Source organism: Scylla paramamosain, chromosome 42, assembly GCF_035594125.1.
Source record: "Scylla paramamosain isolate STU-SP2022 chromosome 42, ASM3559412v1, whole genome shotgun sequence".
Lineage (NCBI taxonomy): Eukaryota > Metazoa > Arthropoda > Malacostraca > Decapoda > Portunidae > Scylla > Scylla paramamosain.
Genome location: NC_087192.1, coordinates 5,590,001 through 5,605,000, shown reverse-complemented (window position 1 = coordinate 5,605,000; position 15,000 = coordinate 5,590,001). Strand labels below are relative to the sequence as shown.

Sequence of the window (15,000 nt, the reverse complement as noted above, 5' to 3'; positions counted from 1 at the left end):
TCATTAGCGAGTGCTTCCTTTGGTGGGTCCTCAGCCGCCTCTCCTTGGCCGAGCCCTTGCTGGCTGCTGTATCTCTGTATTAACTTGCTAATGAGAGCGTGTTTATTTTTTTTTTCTCTCTCTCTCTCTCTCCTCGTCTTTGCAAGGGGAAAAGGAAGAGGAAGTCGAGAAAGTGGAGGAGGAGGAGAAGGAAGAGGAAGAGGAGGAGGATTATGTAAGACAGTTAATGTAAAGTAATTTTCGCTAGTGTGTGTTTTTCCTTTTTTTTTCATTCTTCTTTTTTTTCTTTTTCCTTAGACGAGTCGTGTTCTCTGTGGTGAAAATTAACGTGTATGCTTTCTCTCTCTCTCTCTCTCTCTCTCTTCTCTCTCTCTCTCTCTCTCCTCTCTCTCCTCTCTCTCTCTCTCCTCTCTCTCTCTCTCTCTCTCTCTCTCTCATTCACTCTTTATTTCTTAAACAAGCCTCGTGTTTTGTGCCTAAAGTTAAACTCTCACTCTTGTTTCTTCTATTCCAGAAACCCCCGTGGACCCGTGCGAAGGCGTGCAGTGCCGAGCGGGCGCTGAGTGCCGCGCGGGGGAGGATGGCCAGCACGGGTTGTCGCTGCATCTCCCACTGCCCTCAGAACGACTCCCGGCGCACCGTCTGTGGGTCTGACGGCACGGACTACAGCAGTGAATGTGAGCTGGCCAGGACCTCGTGTCTCCTGCAGCAGCACGTGAAGGTCCGCTACAGTGGCATGTGTGGTGAGTAGCCAGCGCTAATTGACGCAGCCCCCGCACCGTCAGTTAGTGGAAGTTAGTAGAAGTTCCCCAACAGTCATGCAAGGCCCAAGGAGTTTGTTGATTTGTTGGTGTTGGGTTAACGTGTGTACTAACTCTGTGTCTGTGTTTGTGTTATGTTTGTAGCTGTGTCATCGTTTTCTTCATCGTCAGTGTATGAGGGATCGTTGTCAAATTTGGATTTTTTTTTTTTCTGCCTGTTCATCGTTCTAACATTTTCCTTATGATAATTCTTTTAGCGTTCTTTTCCTCAGCTTTTTTCCCTTCTTTCTCCTCCTCCTCCTTCTCCTCCTGTTTTAACGTCCCACTAATCTCCAGTACACGCCTCGCTGATATCCTCTCCGCTAACCCACTCATGCCTCACTCGACCAATACTTACCGAAACCAACGCTCTCTTCTCTCTCTCTCTCTCTCTCTCTCTCTCTCTCTCTCTCTCTCTCTCTCTCTCTCTCTCTCTCTCTCTCTCTCTCTCTCTTAATTTGGTTCTTGTTGGACGAGTGGTGATTTTATTTAATTTTATGTGTCTCGTAATTCATGCCTGTGTCTTTCTTCCGTGTTATTTTATGTTTGTCTTTCTTCTTTCTCTTTCTTGTAATTTTGTGTCTGTTTTTCTTTCTCTCGTGTAATTTTGCCTCCATTTTTCTTCAATGTAATTTTATGTTTCTGTCTTCCTCCCATTTGATTTTTATGGCTGTCTCTCTTATATTTTATTTTATGTGTATGTTTCTTTCTCTCATGTAGGGAATTTCTTCTTTTTTTTTTCCCCACCATGCAATTTTATATCAGTCTTTCTCAGATGTAATGTGGCTATATGCTTTCTAATTTAGTCTCTTTCTCCTAAGTAATTTCATATCTCTTTCTTCTATACAATACTATGCTTACGTTCTTCTCACACACACACCCGTAACTCATACCTAACCAAACCTTCGTATCTTCCTTACAACATATTCTCTTTCCTACTCACGGTGATAAACTCGACTTGATCATGATCCTAATTCGGGGCCTCCTTTACCTCTCCTTCAAGTGGATACACTAGATCACTTTCCTCGGGTTATCTCCGCTCTCCATCGCTTCTCCATCTCCTCACCGTCTCCCTAACCTCCTTTCCCTAGTTTTGGTTTCCTCTTAGCACCTGCAGGGGTCCTAAGCAGTGGAGGAAGTGAGGGAAATTGGAAGGAGGAAAAAGAGATAGGGAAGTGCTGGGGGGGGGACAAGGGAGAGAGAGAGAGAGAGAGAGAGAGAGAGAGAGAGAGAGAGAGAGAGAGAGAGAGAGAGAGAGAGAGAGAGAAATTTCTCCTCTTCGCTGTCTTTTCTTCTTCTTCTTCTTCTTCTTCTTCTTCTTCTTCTTCTTCTTCTTCTTCTTCTTCTTCTTCTTCTTCTTCTTCTTCTTCTTCTTCTTCTTCTTCTTCTTCTTCTTCTTCTTCTTCTTCTTCTTCTTCTTCTCCTTCTTCTTCTTCTTCTTCTTCTTCTTCTTCTTCAACTTGTTCTTTTCTTGTTCTTCTTGTCATCGTCATTTCTGTCTTTGTTTTTTTTCCCTTCCTAGCAGTAGTAGTAATTGTAGTAGTAGTAGTAATAGTAGTAGTAGTAGAGTAGCACCCAGAAGTAGTAGTAGTAGTAGTAGTAGTAGTAGTAGTAGTAGTAGTAGTTTATTTCTTTATTTTACTTTTTTAACTTCTCCTCCTCCTCCTCCTCCTCCTCCTCCTCCTCCTCCTCCTCCTCCTCCTCCTCCTCCTCCTTTGTGCCGCGGGTCGTGATTTGCAGTCGTGTTGTGACTTCTTTTACTCCTGGCCTGTGTTTTATTGTCGCCGTTCCTTCGTCTTGTTTTCCTCTTATCCCGTGTTTCCTGTCACTCGTAAGCTCTTTATTCTTCAAATGCTCGGCGAGGAGTGGATGTGAGCTATAGCTACATTCTCGCTATTGCTGCTGTGATAATGATAGCTGTTATGATAATTCTGCTGCTACTGATGTTGCTGTTACTACGATTATTGCTGTAACTAAATGTTTTTGTATATACTACTACTACTACTACTACTACTATTACTGCTACTACTACTACTACTACTACTACTACCATTACTTGTGCTGCTTGTATTTCCGAATTTACTACTTATGTTCAGTAACGTCTTGTGAAAAATCGACATATCCAACGTAGCAGCACAAGTAATAATAGTGGTAGTAGTGGTAGTAGTCGTAGTAGCAGTAACAGTAGTAGTAATAACCCCTGCAGTAAGAACAAGAGTAACTAAACAACGTGTGTACAAATAAACCTCCTTCTCGTCCAATACAAACCAAAGAAAGACAAGTACACACATACATATCCTTACTAAAGAAAACAAAAAGTGAGGTGAAAATTTGAGGATCAGAAGCAACAACCACAATCGGAAACAAAGGACGCAGTTGGATCATGAGCTGAGTGAGGGAGGAACACAGAGTTGCCAGTTGAAGATTACACGTGTGGGCGGGATTAGGGGCTGGTGGCGGCGCCGGGTCTCGGGTCGGTGGGCGGGAATCGTGAGACTTACGGGTGTGTTGGATGTTAGGTGCGTGGCTCGGGTTTGGACGCTTGGCTTATGTGGATTAAAGGGTTTTCCCGGAGTTTTAGGTCCTCTAAGCTACCTTACGTCTTGTGTGGTGGTAGTGGTGGTTGCCGGGGTGATGTATACACGAAATTAAAGTCACAGATTGTCCACAGGATAGAAAAAAGAAGTAGAGTTGGTTATAAGGTGGTGCGTGTTCAGTCAATCGAAAGAGAAAATAGAAGAAATGGAGAATTCGCTCACTTGCATTCACATTGGAAAGAAATTTAAGGTCATAGAAAGGATAGAGGAAAGAAAAGGAAATAGAGTGAATCATAAGCTGGTGTACCTCTAATTAATCTAAAGAGTAAATAAAAGAAAGGATTTTTCTTATCTGTAAGTACTGATATATAAACTCCACCTTTGAATATCATGAAAGCTTTGCATACGTGACAAAATTAATCCATTTATTCTTTATATCCAGGGATTACTTTTTCTTATTAAACCTTTTCTTTCTGCGGCTATTAATATACAGTAAAATCCCTCTCATCCTGCATTCGAGTATCCGGCAGCTTCAAGTATCCGGCACATTTTTCCCCGAGGCTTAGAATCAATAAAAAAAAATCAATGTGTACTCATAAAATCGATTAAAATTCCCGCGCGAGGCATACTTTGTCCCCACGCCACCAGAGCGCACTGCTTCGCGCCACCCGCGGCCCACTGCACTGTGTTTACTCAGTGACTCAGTCCCGCGTGTACACTGTTAATCGCCTGACGCCTTCATCATGCCTAAAGTTATAGAAAAGAGGAAGCGTGTTGTGCTTACACTTAAGCAGCTGATCAGATCAGCTGTTGATTAAGATCAGCTGATCTTTGTTACGGTAAGATGCGTGAGTGTAGGGTGGTGATTGTGGACATAATTTAACTTCTATTCAAGTATCCGGCAATATTCAAGTATCCGGCATGTCGGCGGTCCCGTTGATGCCGGATAAGAGAGATTTTACTGTATATCAACCTATTTATTCATTTATTTATTTTTACGTGAGATTAATTCTGTAATCACCTTTACTTCATATATAAGAATTACCTTCCCTGTATTCCTTTTCCTTACCAAACCTTCTGCCGGTAACCATTCACATATCAACTCCTCTTCTGGATGTCACGGGAAGCTTGCATACACACGAGAGAAGATTAATTAAATACCCGGTGAAAGCAGGCAGTGTATCAGGGATGAATGAGCAGCTTAACGATGGCGGACAGGAATAATTAACTTGTTCATCTGGTCACGCTGCGCTCGCTCATACGGGGCTCGGCGGGCGGCGGGCGTGATGGTGACGCATGCTGGTGGCGGCGGTGCTGTTCATCTCCGCCACTGCGTTGTAATGACCCGGGCAGAATTGATGGTATTACTTGTAACTCACGGAAGGCTGCGGGCAGTGCGAGGCCAGCGCTGTCACGATACGGGATGGGATGGCTCGTGTTTATAAGAGGGAAAATATCCTTTAACTATTTATCATGATGCGGGATGGAATGTCTTGTGTTTATATGAGATGAAATATTAGGAGTGTTTTCTCTTTACATTTTTTTAGCATCTTTATAAGAGAGAAATATAAGGAGTGTTTCCTTTTTAAAAATCTCTGGTATATTTGTTGGAGAATACTGTTAGGAGTGTGTTTCCTTTTGAAAACCTGTGGTACTTTATACGTGGAAAAATATTAGGAGTGTATTTGCTGTTTGAAAATCTTAGATATCTTTAGGGGTCACAAAATATTAAGAATTTTTCCTTTTTGAAAAATCTGGACTATTTATCAATGCGCAAGATGGAATGGAATATTAGGAATGTATTTGTTCTTTACAGAACTCGTGTATTTACAGTTAATCTTGGTATTTTTGTATTATTTTCATTTTGTATTTGTGGATTTTAATCTCGAAAGTTCCGGCGAATAATCTCGACTTGTTTTAAAAGATTTTGTGGAAGTTATTAAGATTTTCAAGCATGTTTGTATGATTCTAGTGGTAATTTAACAAGAATTATGCACCGTCAGTGAGAAAAGACTTGTAAGAACCAATCTCATCATTTCTGTGAAATCTGAAAATAACTTATGAGAGAACAAAGTGTTTCAAACCACGAGCCTTCCAGTTATTGAGAGATGCTGTATTTCATTTATATTTACTTATATTTCATATAATGATATTTTAACTAGCTGGCTTTACATGATTTCCTTATGACATCACGAATTAATGAAATAAATAATTAAACAGCCGCAAAAGTGAGTTATATAATTTAATTGTTTTTCCTGAAGTTCTCATGCGGACCTGGCGAATTTTTTTCCATATTTCCAGCTGTAGTCCTGCTTTCATTCATAACAAACTGAGATATTACTGGCGTTCAAAACATGCATTAGAAACCTTAATACACTGCAAGCTTTCCCAATCCTTCAGCACGGGAGCGTAAAAAACAGCTTAGTGTTTACTGATGGCGCGCTGCGTGGAGACATTGACCTCGTGAGGCAGTGGAGCTCAACTAGTTTGTTTTTTAGGTCCATTTTGAGTATTTTTATATCGTAAAATATTTAATTGTGTGGTAAGGTGTATGTGCGTATTTAAATCTTCTCTGTGGTTTGAAAAGGCATCATTTCTTGTGTATTCCACTTCAGAATCGCGTATTGATAAGCCTCAGGTCTCTCTCTCTCTCTCTCTCTCTCTCTCTCTCTCTCTCTCTCTCTCTCTCTCTCTCTCTCTCTCTCTCTCTCTCTCTCTCTCTCTCTCTCTCTTCTCTCTTACTGCCTGACAGTGACTGGAGCGTGGTAGAGAGACCAAAGATATTAAGATGTTAAAATAAAAAAAAATAAAAAAACGAAAGGAATAAAAATAAAAATAAAAAGTAAGCGAAAAATCAAGTTCGAAACACATTCAGAGGAATCGATCTCCGGAACTTTTTTCTCGCTTTTTTTTTCTTTTTTCACTCCATTAGGGACATTGTGTGAAGATGAGAATTTTTTTCTGTTTCTCTCTCTCAGTTTTGTGTCGCCTGTTTCCTGATTGCCACCTTTTGTGATTACTCGTTTTCTTTCTCTCTCTCTTTTTTTTCAGGGATTCTTTTTTTTTTTTTTGAGGGATTGGTGAGTTTTTTATTTATTTATTTATTTATTTATTATTATTTTTTTGTGGGGTTGGTGAGTAAAGGGATGTTTGATCTTTTAAACCTTATCTTGATGTCTTGTGGCGTTTTCTTATTCTTCTGAATGGGTATTTTCTTGCATGATGCTAGAGATACGATGCCATCAATATCGTCATCACCACTATCACTTTCATCACCATTACTATCACTATCCTCACTTCGACAATACTCTTTACATATTACAACTTCAGAGTGTACCTTTTCAACACCTCTAAACTAACAAGAAGCTTTCCTACTGACAAATCTTTACATGCATCTCTTTCTCTTACTGTCTTCAACATTCCATCTCATCCACAACAGACATCCACGTGAACTAAACCGTACAGAAGTTGGCTTTCCTCTCCCGTGCTCACATTTCTTCTCTTCAGTACATACTTTCCACCACCAGCACCTCTCCCGCCGCTGGTTTTATCATCTCAAACTGCACGAGTCTCTTCCAATCACTCCACGCCTGCATCCTTCCTCCACAGTCAACACTAGTACGTATCCCTTCATTTGCACTCTATATTCAAACTCTCTCTCTCTCTCTCTCTCTCTCTCTCTCTCTCTCTCTCTCTCTCTCTCTCTCTCTCTCTCTCTCTCTCTCTCTCTCTCTCTCTCTCTCTCTCTCTCTCTCTCTCCTGTCTTCATCAATTCTTAAGCCGCACCACTCACACAAACAATGGTGTATATTACTGCCTTTATCCGCGACACTTCTCTTTCTCTTTCTGCCGGCCGTGTGATTCCTTATATTTTCCGTCACTGAGATCGCGACACAGGATGTCATGCACACGACACACAGCAAAATACCAGGCTTATCACGCCGCGTATGAACACTGACACTTTTTACAGGTAACAGTGTATGTAACTAAGTATTCATCCACCATATTCTGAAACGCTCCTGCGCTCCACCTCTATTACTCCCAAATGCCTTTAGATGATGTTACACTGCTTTTTAGGATAGTTTATACAGTTCTAGTGAGAGATGAACAAGATTTTTGCATTATTAACGAGGGAAACACTTGAAAACCAGGCTAATAATTTCTGTGGTCTTTGAAAATTGTCGTGGTGAGAAAGCAAGGCGTTTCTGAATACAGCCACTAAACCTAGACAGCAAGAATACCAATACACAAAGCACAAGAGAACAGGGATACATCAGGCCCCGCCACGCCACACTGGACCAAGATCCCCGTGCGGTTCTTATTCCCCACACGCCTCCCGCTCAGCATAAGTTTTCAGACGCACACATTCTTGTTCTCACACTCCTCTTGACGCCTCATCCCTTCCTGCTGCATCGTAAACACAACACAACACAACGCAACGCAACACACGCACGCTGCAACACGTCCCACATCCTCTCCTTTCCCTCATTCACACACAAGCAAGAGAATATGAATGACAAAGGAAAAGTAGTTTCTTGAATGCAAATATAGATATCTAGATTTACTTCGTTCCTCCAGCATCAGAAACATAACCCAACACAACACATGCACGTTGCAGCACCCCCATGTCTTTCTTCCCTTTCCTCCAACCACACACAATGTTTAGGAGCCACAAAAAAAGGAGGAAAGGGAAGATGATATGAATGACAAAAAGTACAGTTTCCCGAATGAAAGTATACATATATACAACCGAGTAGAAGTATTGAAAGAAGGACAGACAGACAGGACCATACGAGAATAAACACACACACACACACACACATCGATGGTCCCTCTGCAGCCATACCACCACCCTGCACCACACGCCACACACTGCGAAACGAAATGCAAGTCAGAGGCAGCGGGCAGCAGCACACTTTAGCATAACAAAGTGTAAAGTAACAAAGCGCAAGTGTCTCCCTCGGCTTGTGTAAAGTGTGGCACAGAATGCGTTGACCCCGAAAGGTTACCAACTCTCTCTCTCTCTCTCTCTCTCTCTCTCTCTCTCTCTCTCTCTCTCTCTCTCTCTCTCTCTCTCTCTCTCTCTCTCTCTCAAACTCGAAGTAGGAAAGCTGGTTTTGCAATTGAAAATAGGTTTTGAAAATTTTGGGAAGAGCAGAGAGCCGTTGGAAGAGAGAGAGAGAGAGAGAGAGAGAGAGAGAGAGAGAGAGAGAGAGAGAGAGAGAGAGAGAGAGAGAGAGATTGACACTCAAATATACAATCAGAATGTCACATAAAAAGTTGTGGCTTTAGGGAGACTGATAAAAAAAGGCTGGAAGAAAGGGGAGAGGAAGGAAATAGAGAGACAGACAGGCAGACAGACAGAAACAAAAAACAAGATAGATAAGAAAATGAATACAAATGAAAACGAAATGGGCAAAGAAAAATGGAAATGTTTCAGAAATAAAAAAAAAAGAAGAAAGCAAAACAAAGACTACGGGAGAGAAAAAAGCGCACGAGTAGCAGAGAGAGAGAGAGAGAGAGAGAGAGAGAGAGAGAGAGAGAGAGAGAGTGAAGACTAGAGGGGAAGTAAAAATGCAAATAGAGTGAGCTCATCGATTATGCATACAGTGAGCCTCATAAAGGACTCTCGTAGGCTTCGATTCGACTCAGTACAGCCTAAATATTCTGTTTGTCTGACCACTCATCTGGAGAGCTCAGCCTTATTCCAACTCGGCCCGGGATTGCTCGCCCACTAAAGTTACTCCTGCTCTTAGTCCCTTTCAGACCCTCATTCTCTCTCTCTCTCTCTCTCTCTCTCTCTCTCTCTCTCTCTCTCTCTCTCTCTCTCTCTCTCTCTCTCTCTCTCTCTCTGTTTTCCTATTCTCACCTCTCTACGCTTATTAACTCTCTCTCTCTCTCTCTCTCTCTCTCTCTCTCTCTCTCTCTCTCTCTCTCTCTCTCTCTCTCTCTCTCTCTCTCTCTCTCTCTCTCTCTCTCTCTCTCTCTCTTTCACGACTGCCAAAAGAAGAATCCTGGTCATGTTAATCTAAAGGTTGGATCTTGAGGGATATTGGATGATAAGGATGATGATGATGATGATGATGATGATGATGATGAAGAAGAAGAGGAAGAGGAGAAAATGTGAGTAGATACGTAGAGGGAGGTAGTGAGGGACGGCCAAAGTGGAGAAGAGGAGGTGGATCGTAAAGGAGACTGAAGTAGATCTAAATTAAATTGAACCCAATCAGTGATGTGCGATTTGATGGCGGTAATTATCCCCTTGAACGGTAGAGTGTTCGGAAAGCGTCCCTATTTGGCTTCGGAACTACGGATGAGCTAATAGACTCTTAAACGTTAGGATTTCGATAATTATGTATGGGTGTTTTGTTTGGTTTTGAAAGAACGTATCACTTTGTCTTCTATAAATGAATGGAGGTTGAAAAGAGCCAACTGCTGACGAGTTAATTGACTGTTTAGCTATAGGATTATATATCAGAGTTTGTTTGCTTTTAAATATCGTATTGCTGCATGTTTTGTGAATGAAATTGAGGTTTAAAAGAGCTAAGTAGCATTTTTTTCTTTCTCACTACTTCATTGTTTCTAATTGCTGTTGTGGAAGTAATTAGTGTCTTTAATTATCTCGTGAATGAGTGAGAAATAAGCGTCATGCAAGAAACAACGTATTAAAGATTGTGGTTCTTGGTTCAGTTCATTTTGGGCGAGTGACTTTAAGTGAATTAGATCTCGTCTCGCAGTAATTTCCATGTGGGAGAGGTAGCGATTCCTGGTAACTCAAGCCAGCACTATACATATAACTTCCTTGTTGCGGCGCCATAACTCAATTTCCGTATCCACTATGAAGTTTGGTACGTGATGTGTCCATTTGTATTTTTGGATATTATTTTTGACAATTCTCTTTTGGGACTGCCGTCTTCAGTGGGCCTTTTCTTTTTTTTTCTTTTTTCTATTCTTTGTCACACTTTGTTGTCCTCTTAAAAAAGGACGATTATTAATGATTTTCAAACTTCATAACTCACTCCAGACATGCAAAACAATTTACTGTACAGAAAAAAAAAAAACATACCCACATTTACACTTAACATCCATAGATAAAGTTCTTTACTCCCTTCCCCCTTCCCTTCTCTCGTGCGAGTTAACCAAAGAACATTACTTGAAATCGTGAAGAAAGTTTATCCACCACGATGAAGCAGGAACGAGAACCCCAAGCCGAGTGAATGGAGAGTCGCCACGCACGGCCAGCGGAGAAGTAACGAGCCTTGCAAAGAAAACCAAATCCTATATACCTCACTTGTCAACTCGAGGCTTGCAGTATGGAGTCTGTGGAGAGAGAGAGAGAGAGAGAGAGAGAGAGAGAGAGAGAGAGAGAGAGAGAGAGAGAGAGAGAGAGAGAGAGAGAGAGAGAGAGAGAGAGAGAGTTTCCATAGCCATGAATGAAGCCACTTTTGTCATCCTCAGTTTTATTCCACACCGATACCCAAAATTTATGTACCCCGTTTGTTGCAAGCGTGTGTTTCCTCGAGAGAGAGAGAGAGAGAGAGAGAGAGAGAGAGAGAGAGAGAGAGAGAGAGAGAGAGAGAGAGAGAGAGAGAGAGAGAGGGCGGGGGGAAAGAGAGAGGCGGAGAAAGAGAGAGAAGCCGGCAGCCAGAGACGCATCAGACAGCTTTACACTAACACAAGACAAGAGAAGAAAGGAGAAAGAAAAGGAAGGTCAAAGAGAAGAAACGAAGAAGGAAACGCAGATATCGGAAGGAGAGAACACAAAGAAATGAAAAAAAAGCTGCAGTCGATTTAATTCTCCTTACGGTCTTGTTTATGGTCACTATGCTATCTAACATACAGTGATGGAAATAGAATAGCATAGACGAAGGCTCCTCTTCACCTACTGCTCCCAATAACCAAGGCCAGTAAAGTTAGAAAGATATAAGGAATTAGGTGAGAGAAACAGAGCGAGTGAGTGAATATACAAGGGAGGGAAGGAAGGAAGGTGAAAAGTCTGACAGAGAAGCGTGTATCGTCCTAAGTACAGTATCATGTACCCAGAGATTACTTTTTTGCACCCGAAGGAGGCTCAACAGAAGGACGCCTCCTTCCTATCGTCCTCATTATAGGAAGACGGGGAAGATAAGGAGGGCATGGCCAAGTGAAAGGAATCTAGGCGCCAAATCTTTCGTGACAAATCGCTGAATGAAAATCACTTTAGTGTAATTTTAGCTTCCCCCTTGTTAAGTGGAGTGCTAAATGGGAATTGAGAGAGAGAGAGAGAGAGAGAGAGAGAGAGAGAGAGAGAGAGAGAGAGAGAGAGAGAGAGAGAGAGAGAGAGAGAGAGGAGCTGGAAGTTAATAAGTTAATGCAATTTTTAAATTTCACTTTTCTGGTCTAGAAAGTGAAGTACAAGTTTTAAGTGATACCGAGAACCCTCGTTAATTAATTTACCTGTTAATTTGATACAGAGGATGTTTATGAGCGAGAAGAGCCCCACTCTCTCTCTCTCTCTCTCTCTCTCTCTCTCTCTCTCTCTCTCTCTCTCTCTCTCTCTCTCTCTCTCTCTCTCTCTCTCTCTCTCTCTCTCTCTCTCTCTCTCTCTCTCTCTCTCTCTCTCTCTCTCTCTCTCTCTCTCTCTCTCTCTCTCTCTCTCTCTCTCTCACACACACACACTCACCAAAACTCAAGGAAGCAGAAGCACAGTAAAGAATCAATATGAAAATTAAGAGATATCTGTAAAAATGTCTGTTCTCTGACTGACAACGTACATTTAAGAAGAGGAGAATTATCCCGCATTAATCACTGGGGATGGCATGGTAAGTCCCGCCAAACTCCCTGATCTGAAAGAGCGAAAGAGCATCTTCACCTGACGTCTTACTGAGGGGGGATACTTGAGTTATTTTAACCCTTTTACTGCTGTGGACGTCATTCATTAACCTGTGCATTATTGAAAATTGTTTACGTGGAGACAGAGACAAAAGAGAGAAGCGAAGTTTGTTTTTAGACTAAGGAAATATTTAAGCAAGTTTAATACAACGCGAATTTGACAAAAAAGCTGTTCATGATTAAAGAAGAAATTGTCGAGCACTTAAAGGGTTAAATGGCTGATTGGACGAGCAGAGAAACTAAGATTACTTTCCCCCTTTCCTTATAAATCCCATTGTTTTCATTATCGGCTTGTGTTCGTTTGTTCGTTCCTCTTTTTTTTTTTTTTCTGATTGTATTAACGCATTTGCTTGTTGAAATAATACCTTTGGGGTTAAAGGTTTGTTTCTTTTCTATTGTATCTTTTTGTGGTTTCAGGAGAGAGAGAGAGAGAGAGAGAGAGAGAGAGAGAGAGAGAGAGAGAGAGAGAGAGAGAGAGAGAGAGAGAGAGAGAGAGATTAGAGACTTAAAAGATGAAGGAATGGGTGATAAAGGAACTAACAAGAAAAGAGAGGAGTGAAGGGAAAGATTGAGTGCAAGAGTAGCAACATTCGTCACAAGTACACATAGCCACCACCAGTACTTAAGTCACCATCACCACCACCACCACCAATTCACAACCACCACTATCATCACCATTAGTAAATATTCACAACAGTTCACATCACCACAGAATAAACAAAAAATAAATAAGTCAGTAGAATAAAAAGAAAAAAACATACTTTGGGGCTATTGAAACCACAACAAAACTGAAAAAAAAAATATTAACTGGGGAACAAGACAGTTTACGAGTATATGAACAATTCCTGGAGCCTCGATCACCACAAACATCACCATCTTCACTTTTCTTTCCTGGCTATTTTGTCACGCAACTTCCCTCTTTCCCTCTCTTTCTTCTATTCCTCCTCCTCAATTATTAAAACTTTGTCATCCAGGCCCACAATGAGTGTTAATATCCCAGCCTCCTCTCCTCCTCCTCCTCCTCCTGCTCGTGTCTAATGAAAAGCCTTGTCTTCTCACTTAATCTCTTCCCTTTTTCTCCTCGACTTCCTTCTGGCCAACGATGGAGCTGCGTCTCTTAACACCGACTCCAATCCTCCTCCTCCTCCTCCTCCTCCTCCTCCTCCACAAGACAAAGCAGCTTGTACAGACACCACTGGCATCTAAAGAAAGGAAGGTAGTGTCTATGATTCTGTGCTTCCATGGATGTTACCTGGTAATTCTCGTTGTAATCCTTGGAGCGGGGCGGTGCGAGAGGTCGGGTGGAAGCAATGACCTCTGCTTGGGGGCTTTGATGCAAGACTTGTGTCATGATGGTATTAGACTGACGGTACTTGCTGGGGATGCGTGTACTTGCTGGGGTTGTCTTGAAGTGGAAATGGGGAAGAGTGAGGCTTTGTTAGGATTAGATGCGGGTGATGGTGGTGAGAGAGAGAGAGAGAGAGAGAGAGAGAGAGAGAGAGAGAGAGAGAGAGAGAGAGAGAGAGAGAGAGAGAGAGAGCTGGATAGGAGATAGAGGATTGTGTAGAGATAGCAGGCAAAATACAGAAGTTTATGATGAAAGACTGGAAATGAAATGAGAGAGAGAGAGAGAGAGAGAGAGAGAGAGAGAGAGAGAGAGAGAGAGAGAGAGAGAGAGAGAGAGAGAGAGAGAGAGAGAGAGTACCCAGATAAATAGTAACTAGAAACATCCAGAAAAAGATACACAACTATTAATCAACGTTTTTTAAGGTGGTGAATGTCCTCCTAGATTTGTCCTTTTAGTATCCTTGGCCACACTCCTCAGCACACACAAAAAAAAGCATCAAAAATTAAGCAACACACATCCCAACTGACAAATGAACTGACCTACTGACTGCATGAATTATTGAGTCCACCCATAATTACCTCAGGAGCTGATATCACCCCGCAGTAGGTCAGCCACGCGCCGTGATGAACTGAGGGGAAAAGACACAGACAAACCGTGACCGACTGACACATTGCCTGATGCGCAGCCTGAATAAACCAATGACACAGTGTTCAGTTAGTTAATCCTCTGTGTTTTTATATTGTGACGCCAAACACTTGTAGGACAGGTGACGGTTTTTTATGAATGATAAGTAAAGAACTAGGAATTTTAGGGGGCAGTTCTCTTCTTTGTCTTCTCTTTTTGCTGTGAAGTGAGGGAGAAGGAGGAATATTTGAGGAATGGATGGAAAAATTTACAGTAAAGCCATAAAGGTATAAGAAATTGACCCGAGAAAAAGGGTGAATGTATAGAAGAGAGAATATTTATACAAAAGTCATAAAACTACAAGAAATTTAAGCTAGAAATAGGAATAAAGGCATTAAAGGAGAGAATGTTTACCCAAAGACGCGTACATTTATAGAAATTAACACGAGGAAGGACAAGAAAAAGATGATATACAGAATACAGAATGACAGAAAAAAGTATATAAAGTTAATGCGAGAAAGAAATCAGTAAGAGAAGGAAGAATAAATCAATAAGCGATGGAAGATTCACAAGGCAGACACGACGCTACCGAAAAAAAAAATGCAAAAAAGCAGAGAATGGAAATAAATTTACATAGAAGAACGAAAGAACCGCTCTTTTATTTAGTTTTATTTTAATCGTTGCAGGTAATTGGACAGTGACACGGGCGCATATGACCTAGTGCCTCCCCCACCCCCCTTCTTTTTTTTTTTCTTCCGTTACTTTGTTGAAGGAAAATGCACTTGTATTTTTTATTTATTTATCTTTTATTTTTGGTGGG

The 15,000-nt window shown here is 41.5% G+C and overlaps 1 protein-coding gene across 7 annotated transcripts in view; it reads left to right on the top strand.

Annotated features, from left to right (window-relative positions):
- Positions 1–15,000, top strand: part of LOC135093210 (agrin-like) — a 503,425-nt gene that overhangs the window by 450,049 nt on the left and 38,376 nt on the right. For all 7 annotated transcript variants that reach the window (XM_063992187.1, XM_063992185.1, XM_063992186.1 and 4 more), the window contains one exon: positions 515–743. In XM_063992187.1, the coding sequence (XP_063848257.1) occupies positions 515–743 (229 nt within the window). The remainder of the gene's footprint in view (positions 1–514; positions 744–15,000) is intronic.